Below are 17,964 nucleotides of genomic sequence, written 5' to 3' on the forward strand. Positions count from 1 at the left end.
TGCTAACATATAGGTTAGAGCAGGGATTCTTAAACTGTGGTCAGACCCCAAGCAGATTGGGAGCCTGTTTTAATGGGGTCTTCAGTGCTGGTGTTATACTTAGTGGGATCTGGGAACAAAGCCAAAGCCTCAGTCCCACTATCCTAGCTAAAGCCCTGGGAGGCAGGACTCAGGCTTCAGCTACAGCCTTTGGCAGCAGGGCTCAGCTTACAGGTCCCCTTCCTGGGGCTGAAGACCTTGGGCTTTGACATTGGCCCCTCCACCCAGCGGGTTGTGGGTTGAGCTTAGGTAGCAAGGCTTGGGTGGGCTCAGGCTTTGGTTTCCCCCTCCTATGGGGTTGTGTAATAATTTTAGTTGCCAGAAGGGGATTGTGGCGTGATGATGTTTGAGAACCCACTGGGTAGAGACATAGCTATAGGGATGTACCTCGGGAAAGACTTGATTAAATTTACCTAAATAAAGATGCATCAGAGACTAAATGCAATTATTTTTAAACTGAAAAATTATTTTAATGCTAAAACTCATTCATATTCATTTATTTAAATGGCACAACTTGTTACCAAATTCTGACAGAAAATAGCTAAAATGAAAACTGAGGGAATATTATGTTATCCATATGGACTTGCACTCTGGAAGATGTTTGTCTAGAGTGAGTGACCATCTGTTTCATGGAGTTATGCCAAAAGAGTGCATTTTTCACTGTAGACTTAGGTGCTTGATGCAAGCAAATAAATAATCAGGCAATTATTGCACCATCCTCTTCAAGTACCCTGCAAATATGAGCACCAGCATTTTGGAAAATAAAAATGGCATAACAAAATCTTTTTAGAGATACCACAGTGTTCATGACTCTTATTTTTGTTCCCTTAACCTAATTCATCCAGTATAATGCAGTTGACTTAATAGAATTATATCAGGTATAAATTTGGCCCTAAGTCTCAGTCGGAATATATTTTCCTTTTCATGGGCAAAAGCCTGGTCATTGTCTAAAGCCCAGATGAGGAAAGCTGATGAAGGAAAGTGCTACAGGAACTGGTATTTTTCATCTCAGAGACCTTTTAAGGTGGTGGATGTAGTCTCAGGAGTGCAGCAGCCTATGGTATCATGCCTCTGTTGATATACAAGATCTCCAGAACTTCCCTGCTGGCCTGGATTCGCTATTTACTTCCTCTCCCTTTTCCCACCGCCAAAAGTTCCATGCCTAAAACAGAAACCTGCAGAATCCTGCTTTAGTCTGAAGTGACTGTGTTTATAGTGGAGGTATCCCCTCTCTGGTGCAGGTGTCCTGCCTCTTGTTCCACTGGCTGCACAATATATACCTGCAGAGTATTAAAAGACAAATTGAATTTGACCTCATATGTTAGCAATACTGCCTTTTATGCCACCAGGGAACATGCATCCTTAATTACGTAGTATGGTTGTCCCAGTAGGATCTTATGTTGGTGGCCAATGGCAGGTACTTCAGAGGCAAAGAAAAGAACATGCCCACCATCAATTCTCTCCCATCCACTCCCAGTATCTGGCAGTCAGTATCTTAGACCAGAGTATGGGGTTGCATCCTGAACATCTTGGCTAATTTTCACTGATAGACCTGTCCTCTATGAACTTATCTAATTCTTTTTTGAACCAAGTTATAATTTGGCCTTCACAACATGCCATGACAATGAGTTTAATAGGATGACTGTGTATGGTGTGAAGATGTACTTCCTTTTGATTGTACTAAACCTGCTGCAAATTAATTTCACTGAGTGACCCCTGGTTCATGTGTTCTGTGAAGAAGTAAACAACATGTCCTTATTATCAAAATAAAAAAGGCCGTCATGTAGTTCTTTAAAGTGTAACAAAATAATGTATAAGGTGATAAGCTTTCGTGAGACAGACCCACTTCTTCAGATCACAGCATTACCAGAACAGACTCAATATATGAAGCACATAGGTCCAAAAATTGGTATCAAGGTTGACAATTTAACAATTTTTCTCTGCCCATTCATTCATGATTTTGTAGATCTCTGTTGTATCCCCCCATCAATCTTCTCTGTATAGTCCCAATTCTTTTTAGCTTTTGCTCATATCGGAGCTGTTGCACACCTAGTCATTTTTGCCCTTCTGTCTGTATATCTTTTGCAACTCAAATAGATCTGTTTTGAGCTGTGACAACCAGAACTGTACACAGTATTCAATGAGTGGGCAGACCATGGCTTTATGTAGAGGCAGTATATTTTCTGTCTTATTGTGGTACCTAATACCCTGTTAACTTTTTTGACTGCTGGAAAAAATGGGGGAAAAAAGAAAAGAAAAAGAATGTAACAGAATTTTTAGTACAGTGCTTTGACTATTGGGAATTTGTGGCAAAGGACTTCTTCATGGACTGAGCCACCAATCAATGGATCTCATCTTCTATGATGTTTTTGGTGAGCATCTAAACCAGAGCCAGTTAGACATGTCACATAAAAAGCTGCCAACTACAAACATTGTATGTTCTTTTCAATTCCTATGTTTTTTCCTGTAGTGCCTGGATATGCTGACTCCCAAAGCAGTTAGGAGCCTGTACAGTAGTTTGCCACCAGGAGAATCTTTCCTGAACTAGAGTTTCCTGAGCATTGGGAGATATGCTGCATGACTTCATATTGGCCTTTAAGATGTCTTTTTAGCACTTATAGGCTGCGTCTACACGTGCACGCTACTTCGAAGTAGCGGCAGTAACTTCGAAATAGCGCCCGTCACGTCTACACGTGTTGGGCGCTATTTCGAAGTTGAAATCGACGTTAGGCGGCGAGACGTCGAAGTCGCTAACCCCATGAGCGGATGGGAATAGCGCCCTACTTCGACGTTCAACATCGAAGTAGGGACGTGTAGACGATCCGCGTCCCGCAACATCGAAATAGCGGGGTCCTCCATGGCGGCCATCAGCTGGGGGGTTGAGAGATACTCTCTCTCCAGCCCTTGCGGGGCTCTGTGGTCACCGTGGGCAGCAGCCCTTAGCCCAGGGCTTCTGGCTGCTGCTGCTGCAGCTGGGGGTCCGTGCTGCATATACAGGGTCTGCAACTAGTTGTTGGCTCTGTGTATCTTGCACTGTTTAATGAAAGTGTGTCTGGGAGGGGCCCTTTAAGGGAGCGACTTGCTGTTGAGTCCGCCCCGTGACCCTGTCTGCAGCTGTGCCTGGCTCCCTTATTTCGATGTGTGCTACTTTGGCGTGTAGACGTTCCCTCGCTGTGCCTATTTCGATGTTGGGCTGAGCAACGTCGAAGTTGAACATCGACGTTGCCAGCCCTGGAGGACGTGTAGACGTTATTTATCGAAATAGCCTATTTCGATGTCGCAACATCGAAATAAGCTATTTCGAAGTTGGGTGCACGTGTAGACGTAGCCATAATGACCACTGACAGGGTGCTTTTCATGAGCAAGCTAGCCGTAGAAGACCACCTTTGGTATCCATGTATCATCCGTCCTCCTAATGTGACCAATTCAGCAAAAGTGTCTGTTCATAAGCACCACATGGCTTCAGAACCTCCCTGTTAGGAATTTTGTCCCACCAATTCACATGGGTGATCTTCCTCTGACAGCACGTATGGAACTGATCAAATTTCAAAATATGACAGCAATATATTGTCTATATTAAAACTAATAAAATTATTTAATTATAAACTTTGCTTACTGTATAATATGTGTTTCAAGAGAGTGTCCAAGACATGAGTTAAGATGATGGAATTAAATATGCTCAAATACTAATTTGCAATGCAATACCAGTCTTTAAAATCCACTGTGTACATATTTTATGCAGCCTACAGCTCATCTCTGCAAGATTGGTTCCTTAAGCAATGACATTTCTGGATAATTATTAGACAGTTCCGTATCTGTAGGTTTTATCTCAACAGTTCCTTTCCCTTCAAACAGCAAACAGCCAAATTTTGGCTGGCCCTGCAAGGGTGCCCTCCCTCTTCTTATGCACCAGTTCAACGGCCGCCATTGTATAACATAGTGAATTCCCTGAGTACCCATAGATATCTTGAAGGAGAAGAAACAGTGCATATTCACACCGTATCTTCCTGCAGTGCCTTCTGAGCTGAAATTAGCACAGGAAAAATTTATACTGTACTCACAAAGGCTGCATCCACACGTGCTGCTTCTTCTGGAAGCGGCATGATAATATGCTGTCTGGAAGTTGCTAATGAGGTGTGGATGAAAATTTCCCATGTCTTATGTAGCATATGGGCATGTCGTTCGGACTCCGGAAGACGCTGTTCCAGACTCCAAAGTACACATGCACACACGTGGCTCACGGGGATCTTCAGGAAGGAAATCTTCCTTCCAGAAGTCCCTTCTTCCTCAAAATTTTGAGGAAAATTCTGAGCATTCACTGTTACTCCAAAGTCACCCACCCTGCCAATAAGCTCAGCAGATAGGATGGATACAGGGACTTGACCTTATGTTCTTTGACTTTGTGTACAGCTTAAACATGGGTGCACCTTGGAATGACACAACAGAAACGTGTATTTCTTGAATACATATTTGCACAGTAATAGACCATGTATAGTCTGATGGAAAAAATATTGTTTAACAATATCTGAAAATGTCAGTGTTGGGTTTGAAACTGACTCCTTACTCTTCCACCTTCTTTATGTCGCTGGCATTTATTTTGGTTTTATTTATTTGTTTTTGAACACAACACATAATAAAAGAAAATCTAACACAAGCCAGGACCCCTTAGTAAAGAAATATAAGAGGATCTCCAAGGCACAAATGGCTGCAAGCTAACAGTCTTCACAATGAAAGACAGTCCAGATAACTCCCATTTTCTTACCTGAGCGTCCAAAAAAGACCCGCATTCCCACCAAAGCCTCAGACATCCCCAGACAGCTGCCTAAATGGATGGACTTTGAAATATACTGTAACAATCCCTAATCAACTGGGACTATTTCAGACCAGTCAAAAGAATGAACATTAAAACTGACATCCCTCTGTAAGAGAGCTAGTCCTCCCTTCTACATCCCACAGCGGTGCCAGCTACAGCACATCTCCACTGTTGAACAGAGTCTTGAGGAGAGAGATAGTCTGTTGTTGGTTGGCAGTGTACTGGAGTGTCCCTTTACAAAACCTGGTATTGGCACATTCCAAGGCAGAAGTGTATCCACTTGGATCAGGGTGTAGTCCGAGGACTCTGATTCCCGCGTAATAAGTAATACCGTTTTGTCTGTTAGAACCTTTGGGATTGTACCTCTGTGTCCAATACTACATTGCAATTAGAGGGTCTTAGACTAGTGAATGGACTTGCAAAACAAATGAAGGGTGGAGCTTCTCTGTAAGTTCTGTAAGCTGTTTCTATGGGGAAATGCAAGGTATGAGTTTCCTGTGGCTAAAGTAGGGAGCCAAATTCTACTTCCAGTAATAATAATAAAAAAAAAAGTTAAACTTTCTGAAGTCAGGTACACAGAGTTAGCTGACAGCAGAGTTTTTCCATAAGTGGTTAATTTATCTATGATACTGGTGATTATGTATTAAAGGACAATAACTCACTTTTATCTGCTTTGGTAAAACACGGGCTATATTTACACTAGAGCGATCTGTTGACGGAAGTTACTGTCAGAAGGTATCTTCTGACAAAACTTCTGTTGTCAGAGAGTGGCCAGACGGCTTGGATGCTCTCTCAACAAAATGGACAGCTGAAAGCACAGCAGACAGGGATGCCTGGTGTCCTGACAGCCCTGTCTATCAACAAAAGGCCCCTTGGAATGGGCAGACTTGTTTTCTGTTGACAGATCTCCGTCAACAGAGGCGTTCTGCCTCATGGTGGAGTGGGACAATGCTGTCAACAAATGTGCTGCATTCTGTTGATTTACTGTTGACAGAATGCCTTGGAAATGTTGATGCACCACGGGTTTTGTCAACAAAACTCTCTAGTGTAGACATAGCCATAGCGTGTGACTTACAGAAGTACCTCTTATATGTCCAACATGTGGCTATTTAGAGGAACTATATAGGTTTAAGTAGTTGAGAAACTGAACTGAAAATCAAGCTACCCGGGTTTTATACTTGGTTTGGCTACAGACAGTTTGTGAGGTAAAGCCAGCCATTTGATCTGTGCCTCATTGTTATCGTGTGTAATATAGAGACAAGAATAGCCCCTTCCTCCTAGGTATTTTGTGAGGCTAAATTCTGTAGTGCTCTGAGATCTTATGGCAATGTGTTTACATCGTCTTGTTAACTATCTGCAGGTCATTTGAACCACCTCAGCACACACTTAATTGCTCTTTCCTTTTTCATGCTATATTTCCCATATTGCTTTCAACACTCTATCGCTTCATTCTTTACATCGGATTGCTGTAAATTCCTTTTGTAAGATGCTAAAGTACCAGGGTGATACAAGACAGCATGCCTTGTCATTTACATCATTGTATATGAGAAACATAATATGCCATTGTCTAAAGAACTTTTCCATTTGCATGGTAAATTTAATACAGCACATGCGTTAAGGAAAAGTTATACTCATGGTATACTACACTAACTTCAGGAAGTTGACTACACATATACTACTGTGTTTCTGGGCCCAATTTTCTCTCTCTAGTGATTATCCAAAGCAAGACACAAACAGAGAATTGCATGCTCAGCAGCTGCCCTTCTGCCGTATGCAGTTCACATCACAGACTTGCAGGAAGAAATCCACAGGATTCTCTGTGCCAAAATATTCTGTGGAGTTTGGAGGAAGAGGAAGCGGAGTAGTATAAGTGAATCCAATGTATCTATTTTTACAATGAGCCTCTTAGGTGTTCTTTCCTACACATATATGCACATGGGCTACATCTACAGTACAGTGACCTTGCAAAAGAAGTTCTGAAAAAACTTCTTTCAAAAGAGCATATCCACATACTAAAAAGTGGATTGAAAGATTGATCTGCTCTTTCGATAGACCTCATCCACAAAGTCTCTGCTCTTTGGAAAGAATGGGCCAGGGATCGAAATGTGCGGCACCATGAGGACTCCGATTTCAAAGGAAGGGCCTGCAGCGTATCTACAGCCATGTTTTTCCAAAAGAGTCTTTCAGAAAAAGATTCTCTTTCTCATCTGGGAGAAGAAGAAGGCCGCTGGAAAAAGTGCTGCATTCTTTCGATTTCCGATTGAGACCACATTTTGCGTGTAGATGCTCCCTTTATCTCAAAAGGACTTGCTAGTGTACACACAACCAGGGAGACCGTAAGAATCATACATACTTCTGCTGCCTTTAGGCCTACAGAAGAGGATGATGCTTACATTCTTCCACACATTCCATGAATCTCCTTAGCACACAAGCTGCTTACTCAGAACTTAATCACTAGAAATTAATCATATCACTTTTCAAAAGAAAAACATATTTTCTGAAGCCTAATAGTTTATCCTTTACTTTTCCAGTAACTACTTTCCTGATATTCATTGCACTTTCTGCATGCTGCCTCTTTAATTCATCTTTATCTGAAAATAGATATTTTATTCACTTTCTAGTTTAACTTTGTTGGAAAATTGCTTGGACCACGAGGAAACTCCCTGAAGAGGTTACAGGAAGAGACAGGTGCCAAAATGTCTATCCTGGGCAAAGGTTCCATGAGGGATAAAGCTAAGGTATCGTACATATATTCTGATCATAAATAACGTTAAGTGTACATAAAGTTATGACAGTGAACTCTTCTTAAAAGATTAATTAACATTAAAATATACTAATTACATTTTATTAAAAAAGTATTTTATATCTATTTTCACATAGCAAAGATTTCTTTGTGAATGTTGATGCTGTGATTTAGACATGTGTAAATATGTTTATTACTGTTATATTCTTGTCCTCCTCCTGGTTTGTTAATATTTGTCTGGGGATGTTGCATTTTCACCTTTGAAGACATATTTGAAACAAAGAGTTTCAACATCCTGGAAGAAAAAATTGTATAGCACGGAAAGGAACACATCATATGACAAATGTTTCATCCCTGCTGTTTGGAATGTCCACTTGGTCATGCCACTTCCCTGTAAGATGACTGTTTATAAAACTAAAGAATTTTAACTCTGAATGAAAAATGTGACTGTATACTGTAGACTATCCTCTTGTAGTCTGAACTGTCAAATCTAGCTTCTACATGCAAATAGCAAATGGTCACTCAGTGGTCTGTATTTTTCCTTAACATATCTTTTAGTAGCTCTCTGTGCTATTTGTTTCAGCTGACTAATGCCAGGTCACAATAAAAATATTAATTATGTTACTGTTTTTATGAATAACATTATTTGGTTTGGGTGACTCATTTTTTCTACATCATTACTCACACTGGTATTATAATACCTTTTGCAAAATTAGACAATCATCAAAGAGATGAACTAACCAAAATGATACTATTGTTGTGAATAATATTATGCCTAGAATTTAAAGCCAGGTTTCCCACTTAAAATGTATTTCAATTTGCCACAGACTTCTTCAAGATATTGGCCAATCAATGATAAGCACTTTGATTATCTATTCAACAATCTCATGTCATGGCTTTTTTTCTATAGTTTTGATTACATCAAAGACTGTATGTTTAGTTATTGAAAAGTAGAATATTTTGTTACCTTTGACCTATAATGTACATTTATACTGTGTTTGCCGACTCCTTTCCTAGCTACATATTCAGATTCTTATTGCCAGGAGCAGGAATAATCTGAACAGGATCACGTGAATGTCCCTTTATCATATCAGGACGTGTTTGCTCATAAACAGGCAGACTAAATTGTCTGATTCTTAGACCAGCCTTCTCCCCTCTCATGTCCCATGCATCAGATCTTACAATCCAAGATACAACAGACCTCATTGTTTCCTCCATTGGACAAAACTAAGGGCTGGATTCTATAAGCTGCTGAGCACTGCCACAAAAACAGAATTCAAGGTACTCTTCCTCCTTGCAAAGCAAAACAGAATCCATAGTTGTTCTGAAACTGAGAATGGATATCATGGAAACTCAGTTCCATGAGGCTGATGTAAAAGACTAATATTTCAAACAATGGCAGTGATGAAAAAAATCTTGTAGGACAGGCCATCACAGGTAACTGTCAGTTTAACCTTATCATAATGACTAAAAAGAAAACAAAATCCCTAAGTAATTAGAATAAAAGATTTTTTAAAAAATCCAAAGTACATAAATCATTGTTACCAGGATCCAATGAGAGGAACTGGGGACAACTAATAGTGAATCTATAGCCACAATATTTCCCTCGGACAGGATATGGGACAGAACCTGGAAAAATGTGAAGAGGGGATGGGGAAGGACTTAATATTGAAGAGAGACAATAAACTAAGCCTTGCTACACAGAAGTGGAGAGGTGGAGAATTGCTATTGTCAAACAAGCTTTGTTAGCTCAAAACATCCACTGGTCTCCTTTATGTAATAAAATATAGGACTTTTACTGAGCTCAATTTATCATGAGACTCTGGCCACTGTGCTGGCTTTTCGTACCATTTTGGAGAAATTCAGTTACTGAGAACTAGGCTCAAATAACTTCCCAAGGATTCCTCAGGCAGGAAGAAACTCCAAGCAGCCTTACGCTACCCCGCTCTGTTTTTCAGTCCCTAGCAATAGATGGCAGAGCCTGGGAGCCACTGCTGCTGCCTGATTCTTACCTGTTAGAACAGCCCCTTGGGTGTATGGGCAGCAGTGCATAAAATATAGCAGAAGGCCAGATTAAATTTGCCTGTGCTCTCCTTGTCTCAATTCCTATGCTGATTGAAGTGAGACTGAATCAGAGACCTGGGAACACAATTTTTTGTGGTATTACTGCTGAAAAAGGTGAAAAATGTACATGCTCTGAAATCCTTAGGCACATATTATAAAGAGAGCTTGCCTGTTGATTTGCTCTTTCCAAATCAATGAGTGTCTATGACAAACAAATATTGCAGTGCTGGAATTGTCAGAGCATGTATAGATTTCACACAGTTGAGGAATGAGAAATTGGAGGATTTGAGAGTGGGGAGATTTATGCAAACGAAGTAATGAATAAGAAGCAGAAAAGCATACAAAGAAGGATGGGAATAACATTTAGAAATGGATTATAAGCATCTTGAGCTACAAACAAAGGACCTAAGTGTGCCTGCTTGTGAGTAGGAAGCCTCTTGTTTTCCACCCACATCCTTTTTGCATAGTTACAAGCCATGAATTCAGAGAGCACAAGGAGAATAACAAGGGTGGTGCCCAGAGTGGTGCTATCGCAAGCAAATGGGCAATCATCATTATCATCATTGCAAACGACAGAGGGATGTAGCCTCCTTGCAGACTGAGTGCCACTTAGCTCAGTTTCTAGCTTGGTCCTTACGATGCTTTGAGTGGATGTTCTGTCTATGTCTGTTGGTGAGGATCTTCTTATGACACAGAAGTTTTTTGCACCCATATGATTGTCAGCAATCTAGCGAGGACTGGAAAAGGGCGGGTAGGGAGAAATGCTGCTCCTTCACCAGCCTGTGGGTATTTATGCACAACTATTGCACTACGGAATAGAGTATTGCCATGGCCATACACAGCCACAATGCATCAGAAAGCTTTGTGCCTCCAGTGGGCAGGCTGCCTCTAAGGGTATCTCTGTCCCACATAATATATATGTGACTCCTCATTCAGGACAAATCCATTTAAAGGAGGCAATAAGAAAAACTCAAAATGAAGAATGTGATCGGCTTCAAATATACACAGTATATTGTAGAAATTATGTACCAGCCATGCAAAGTGGTGATGGGAACTGTGAGATAAGTACTCAGAGGGCAGTCCTACCACAATAGTATTTCAGTATTTGGGCAACAGGACTTTGCCCAAATCAGTGTAGAATCCTGCACTTTTGTTCTTAAACTGATAGATGCAGCCTGAGGGGACAGAGTAGCATAGTTCTGGACTCAACTAGCTCCAGTTAACACAAGAAGTTGCAATTGCCATTGAAAGAACTGGAGGTAAGGCTGTACTTTAGACATACTTTTCTCTTATGCTGGTTAACCTCTGGTTTTAATGTTGTGTGTACTTTAGTGCACTTACCTTGAAAATGTTTAGTATCCAAATAAAGGAGCCTGTTTTTAAATTGATAACAAAATTGGTAAGATGAGAACTAACACAATGGATGCACTAGTGATCCGTGTGCATTGTGTCCATCCCCTGAGAACAGCCATTTTCTTGTAGCTTCTTATGACAGGTTGAAATAACAGTCTCTCCATCCTGAAAACTCATTATCTTGCTGACTCATAAGATGCCCTTATAGCTTGTCACTCCTGTAGTGGTATAGTATGATACACATGCAGATTCATTCATCAGAATGGATAGTGGTGAGATTAAATATACTCATACTAAATTGTCATATTTTTGCTCTTTTTCTGTCTTCTAATTCATAGAAGATATTTGTGAAAAAATGCGTAGGCAAGACAAATTTGGTTATGAGTAGAATTAATTGAGGGGCTTGAATCCCCATAAAGTTTGTATGTGATTTACATTGGTATCCACGAACAAGAAGTCTTGTGGCACCTTATAGACTAACAGATATTTTGGAGCATAAGCTTTCGTGGGCGAGTCTTTGCCCATGAAAGCTTATGCTCCAAAATATCTGTTAGTCTATAAGGTGCCACAAGACTTTTTGTTGTTCTCAAAGTTACAGACTAACACGGCTACCTCTCTGATAACTTTTAATTGCTTTCTTCTTCAACTGTCAGTTAATGTTTACATCATTTATTACAAATGGAGGCTTTACATTAGAGAAGAGGGAAATTGAAGAAAAAAATTCATTTCACCCAATGGATCAATCACTTTCCACTCCACTAAGGGTAGAGACAACCCTATATACAGAAGAACCACTAGAAGAGCAGTAGAGTAGATGTGCAGCTGCTAGGCACCAGGGTGACAAACTGAACTCAATTCATACAAGTATAGGGATGGCAGGGACCTTGAGAGGTCATGTAGCCCAGTGCCCCATCCTCAGGTAGGACTACTAAGCCTAGACCACCTCTGACAGGTGTTTGTCCAACCAATTCTTAAAAAGCTCCAAAATGGGGATATCACAACCTTGCTTGAATGCCTATGCCAAAGCTTATCTACCCTTAATAGTTACAAATCTTTTTCCTAACATTTAACCTACATCTCATTTACTTCAGATTAAGTGGATTACGTCCTATTCTACATTCAGTGGACATAGTGAACAATTGATCAACATCCTCTTTATAAACAGTGCTTATTGTATTAGAAGAATATTGTCAGCTTCCCTCTCTATCATTGTTACTCAAGGCTAACCATGTCCACTTTTGTAACCTTCCCATGCTAAGCAGAGAGTCCATGGCTACACTACTACCCCCCTTTTGAAAGGGGGATGCTAATGAGCCACTTTGGCGGATGCTAATGAGTTGCTGCCATACCAAATGGGAAGAAGGAGCTTTCGAAATCAGGGTGCTTTTGAAAGGCCCCCATCTAGTCTGGCGCCGCGTGTTTTGAAAGTGGCACTTTCGAAACGCATGTGTCTGCTGTTATGCTAATGAGGTGCTGCATATGCATGGCAGCACCTCATTAGCATCTGCCGAAGTGGCTCATTAACTTTCCCCTTCCAAAGGTGGGCTGCTAGTGTAGCCACTGCCAAAGGGTTTTTGTTTTGTTTTTGTTTTCATTCCCATTCTATGTAATACAACAGTTCTGAGTGTTTCACCACAGATGCTCTGTTTTCTTCTTTGCCATATCAGTTATGTGTTTTCCATATGACATATTGATCTGTATTAGTTTTAGTGTAGTGCTGATAACCATACTTCTGAAATACAAATGTATGATTATCCCATCTGGGCCTCTGAGATTTCAGATCTGTTTTCTGCAAGATATTCTGGTTCTGATCCAGCAAAACTCTTAAGCATGTGCTTAAAGTTAAACACATATTTAAGTGCTTTGTGGGATTGATTGGCTCCAAAGAGGTAGATTAACTAACACACAGGAAACCTGTGGCAGAGCTGGAAACAGGACTTCCGTCTCTGCCCAGTGCTATAACCGCAAGATCATCACAGGACAGTAGTTAATTGTATCTTTATGCTAGAGCAGGGATCTGCAACTGAAATGGTGAGAAGAGCCATTTTTTTTCAAATTCTGTTACAAATCAATCCTTCCAGAGCTGCAATACACGTGAATACAAGACAGTCCTGAATAAATAATGTCAAATCATGCTTTTTATCATCCCTATTTTAAAAACAGAAGGAGAAAACAGTGCAGGTGCACACACAGGCCATGGCTACACTAGCACCCCCCTTTTATTTGGTTTTGGAAAGAAGGGGCTTTCAAAATCTGGGGGTCCTTTTGAAAGGCCCCCATCTACACCAGCAGCGTGCATTTCCAAAGCAGCACTTTTTGAAACACGTGTGGCTGCCATTATGCTAATGAGGTGCTGCATATGTATGACAGTGCCTCATTAGCATCTGCCGAAGTGGCTCATTAGCATCCCCCTTTCGAAAGGGGAATGCTAGCGTAGACACAGCTACAATGATTTGTACCAGTTGGAAAGCTCTTACCCCCATCTTCAGGCTTTACCCGACTTGGCCCTCAAATCCACCTCCATCCATAGGATTTATCCCCCCATCCCACAAACCCACCCTCACCCCCATGATTAACCCTTCTGTGCCCAGCCTCCCCCTCACTCCACCCCCAGGCTTAACCCCTCTGAGCATCAGCCTTACCCCACCCCTGCCCCCGCCCCCGCCCCCGCCCCACAGGCTTAACTTGCCTCAGCACATGCAGCTCTGTAGCAGCCACAGATGCCCCTTTCCCCTGCTGTTCCCTGCCATCTCCTCCTACTTCTCGGCGTGGCGGTGTGCCTCCAGCAGAGGCAGGCTCAGCTGCCCTCCCACCAGCTCTCCTCCCAGCCTAGATTTCCACCTATGTGGGGTGGCTCCCTGCCCAGCCAGGTTTCCCTTCTGGGCTCCTTGCCACAGCTGACTGCTGAGCAGTTCCGGCTGCCACCACTTAAACAACAAAACTAAATTCAGTTGCTTCAATGGCAGGCAACTGAATTTAGATTTTTGTTTAAGAGGTGGCAGCCTCCGGAGCCTCAAGAGGAGTCAGTGGTGGCAGCCCCTGGAGCTGTAAGTGGCTCCATAAACATGAAGCTCTGTACGTGCAGGTTGCCAACCCCTGTGCTAGACCATCAGCAACGCACTGTTTAATGCAGCCCAGATCAAGCTAATCGTATTTACTGTGAAGACAGTAACATGGTAAAGTTGAGCTTCAGCTGATAGCTAAACATCTATTAGGAGAGACAGGCTGAGACAATTAGCTTGGGCATAAGAAGACCAGTCTGGTTTAGGTGCAGAGGCTCAAGCACTGATGGCCTGGAAGTCACAAAGATGCTAAATTATAGAGGGTCGGAAAGTAGACTGTTGAGGGGGTGCTGAAGGAGAGGAAGTGGCATTCAGAGAGAGGGAACTCAGCAATAGAGATCAGAGAGAGAAAGAGAGAGAGAGAGAGCACTGCTAGACAATAGATGTGTCATAGAATTAAGCCACATGCACCCCTTTAAATATTTTCTGCTAAATTGATTCATGAAATGGTATAATATTGCCATATTACTAGTAGTGTTGACATTTTAAATACTGAATAACGAAGAGGCAACTGAACCTTCTTTGAAAAATTACAAGCAGTGTGGCTGGCACTTTAGAAAATTGCATTGTTCTAAGGGGACACTCTTCAAAGAATTACATCAGACATTGAGCAGATGCTGAAAGATCCCTATTTTATTACTGGTGCAGAACAGTGGTGATATTAAAAGTCTTCATCTCCTCCCTCGCATCTGATGTTAGAACAGACTTTAATATTTCACAGCTCTGTCAGTATAGTTGTGAGACTCACATTGCTGTTTCCAAAAAAGGCTGACTACTTTTTTTTTCTTACTGATAAATTAATCCACTTCCATGTTGCCGGTTGCTGAGGTGGTTCTTCAGGTTTTTCATCTGTGTTGAGTAAAAGAAAATGATAGAAGACCAAGATTGGTCTTTTATGGTTTCTCTTGAACTCTCAGGAGTTTCCAGTGTGAGAAACAGAATGCACAGATTTAAGGCCAAAGGGACCATTATGATCATCTTGTCCAGGGATGGGCAATAATTTTTGCAGGGAGGCCACTCCATGAATTTTGGGATTGTCAGGGGCTGTCTCTAGCCCCCTAAGAAGGGTGAGTCCATGGGTGGGGCTGCGGGCTAAAGAGAGAAAATGAGTGAGAGAAAGGCAGAGACTCTGTGTGTGTGTGTGTGTGTGTGTGTGTAACAGACAGAGACTTTGTGACAGATTGTGGGGGGGGTACACAGAGACTGGGAGAGGGTTTGTGGCACAGAGTGTGTGTGTGGGAGCATGACAGAGAATGTGTGCACTGGCTGTTTGTGAGAGATGCCGTGCAGTGTCTCTTTAGGACAGGGAAAGCTATCCAGCTCTGTCTCCTCCTGTCTCTGCTCCACAGATGCAGGGTATATGCTGGCTGGGGGTGGGAGTATGTGTGAGTGAGTGAGCAAGTGAGAGCTGGCTACTGGAGAAATCTTAGAACAGTGCCAGGCCCACAGAAGGAGGTAGTGGGGAGAAAATGATGCAGTTGCCCCAAGGCCAAGCAATTCTAAAGGCCCCCCTTTGAATCGCTAACAGAGTGCTGGAGAGATTCACCGGGTGCTCCGGGGAGGGGTCAGTGCAGCACTCCAGGAAGCTAAGAGGACTGGCTGCTCCTGGCCTTCCTCTTCTGCCTGAAAGGGGTGAGGATTTGGACCCCCTTTACCCTGGGACCCTTAGTGGCTGTCAGCCCAGTGGAACAGCACACTGCCTCATAAGGCAGGTACTCCTGTCAGTCATTCACGATACTTCCCACTGAAGCAGCTCCATTATGTGTCCTTCTCCCCACCTCCTGCTCTGAAGAGGGACTAGGCAACACCTGGCATCAGCACTCCCCTCTCCTGTACAGCTAGTCCAAGACCAGCTCAGCTGCAGGATAGAATAAGGTTGGGGAGGGGCAGCTGAACACATGCTGCCAGCAAACTCCGCTAATCAGTTGAGTGGGCTGGATAAAACCGCTGGGCAGATGCGATCTTCTGGGTCATGGGCCATATTCTCGCCCCCACCCCACTTCCCCAGTCTAGTTTGACCTCTGTTTTTAACAAAGGTCATAAAACTTCCTGAAAATGATTTCTTTGATACCTAGAGCACAGTTTTTACCAAAAAGTAAAATAAAATAAAATAACTGATTTAAAAATTGTGACTAATGGAGGATACACTGTGACTCTTGATAAATTGTTCCAATGATTAATTATTCTCACTGTTAAAAATATGTCTTATTTCCAATCTGGATTTATATAGCTTCAATATTCAGCCATAGGATCAGAATCTTCCTTCTTCTGTTAGATCGGAGATCTCATTGTTAGGTATTTGTTCCCTGTGTTGCTACGTTTAGACAGCAATCAAATAGCCCTTTAGCCTTCTCTTGTTTAGCTAAATAGATTGAACTTTTTATGTCTATCACAGTAAGGAAGGGATAAGCAATATTTCAAAGGAGTGATAAAATTTGACCATTTGACCTCTCTGAGTGTCAGTGATACTTTTAAAAGTGACTAATAGCCTTACTTACAACAGCTTCATTAAAAAGTAAATTCAGATGCAGAGCTTTACCATTTAGATGATGGTTGGTAGCATTAGCTGGTCTTTCATTAATCCACAGGCAGCATGGCTTTAAGTAAGCTCCTTGCTGTATGGAGGAGGGATGGGGCTGAGCTCCTGCATCACATGCTGTTGAAAATCATCTTGCATGCCGCTCTTGGCACACCCCTGCAGTAAGGCATGAGTACTTTAGTGTCTCATTTTCTTTTCTTTTTTCCCTCCCTTCCCCTGAGTGCTCATAATTTTTCTCTGCTATTAAAAGCTTTTGTGTCTCATTCACCATTTTCTCTCTTGGTACTAAGTGGAGATGAGGCAATATTTGATAAAGCTCAGGTCACTCATATTCAGGTTATAAAATTCAGTAATATTACATACCCTTGGCCTAGTGAACAAGAGTTTAGGAGATGCATCAGCGGAAATCTGTTCCATGAGACTCTAGACTTCTTAAAATGAAAATAAGGCAAAACATATTGGATCCAACCAACAGCTGCCATAAGTGTTGCAGCTCTTTACTGACATGGCTTTAATAAAGCAATGTCCTACTACGTTCAAAGCATGGTGTGTGCATATAGTGACAGAGCTTTCTAAAGAAATATCAAAGAAAACCTTTTGAGTGGGAGAATGAGTCTTTTGAGAGAGAAAATGATAGTTGCTTTCCAGAGAGTAAAATGCTTCTTGTTTTTTATTTTGCCTATCTATAACAATTCTATCTCAATAAGATGTTGGCTTGAAAATAGCTTCATGAAGTACATAGCTATGTTTACAGTAATGTATTTTCACTGGCTTTCTGTTGTATGTTGTAAACCTTGTTTGAAAGACAGAGATATAAAAATAAAGTAACACATAGCTGATATACAGTGACATACATGGTCTACATTGGTGATGGGCTCCCACATCATGAAACAGATTCAACTTTCCTCTCATTTGCACCAGACAGGTGAATTTGAATGCTAGATTCAGACCTCCTGAATTTGGAGCTTTGAAATCCAGATTTGTTCTGTCCCAGATCTCAGACCCCTTGGAATGGATGTATGAATCTCAGCTGGGGTAAACTGGCACTGCACACAGTTGGCTTTAACGTTTGCCATGGTCAATCTCTCACCTCCTAACAACATTTAATTCTTGACTCTCTTCAATCTACTGATGACTTTTCCCTGTGACTTGAACAGGAGCAGGATCCAGGGCCTAATCAATGTGAGTCTTTGGAATTAGGACATAAGTGCTGCTACTGTGAATTTTTTTAACCTGAAACAGTATCTGGGACGTAATGAGGGTAGGAGAGAGCAAAAACTGAGACAGAGAAAGTGTAAATATATGAACTTGGTGACTTAGACCAATTATGGGGCTGTAGATCTTTCTTGCT

General features: G+C 41.8%; 1 protein-coding gene across 2 annotated transcripts in view; it reads left to right on the top strand.

Moving 5' to 3' along the window:
* The window catches only part of KHDRBS2 (KH RNA binding domain containing, signal transduction associated 2), a 596,284-nt gene that overhangs the window by 232,798 nt on the left and 345,522 nt on the right, over window positions 1-17,964 (top strand). For both annotated transcript variants that reach the window (XM_074988883.1, XM_074988882.1), the window contains exon 3: window positions 7,474-7,590. In XM_074988883.1, coding sequence (XP_074844984.1) covers window positions 7,474-7,590 — 117 coding nt within the window. The remainder of the gene's footprint in view (window positions 1-7,473; window positions 7,591-17,964) is intronic.

This window comes from Carettochelys insculpta, chromosome 3 (assembly GCF_033958435.1).
Source record: "Carettochelys insculpta isolate YL-2023 chromosome 3, ASM3395843v1, whole genome shotgun sequence".
NCBI lineage: Eukaryota > Metazoa > Chordata > Testudines > Carettochelyidae > Carettochelys > Carettochelys insculpta.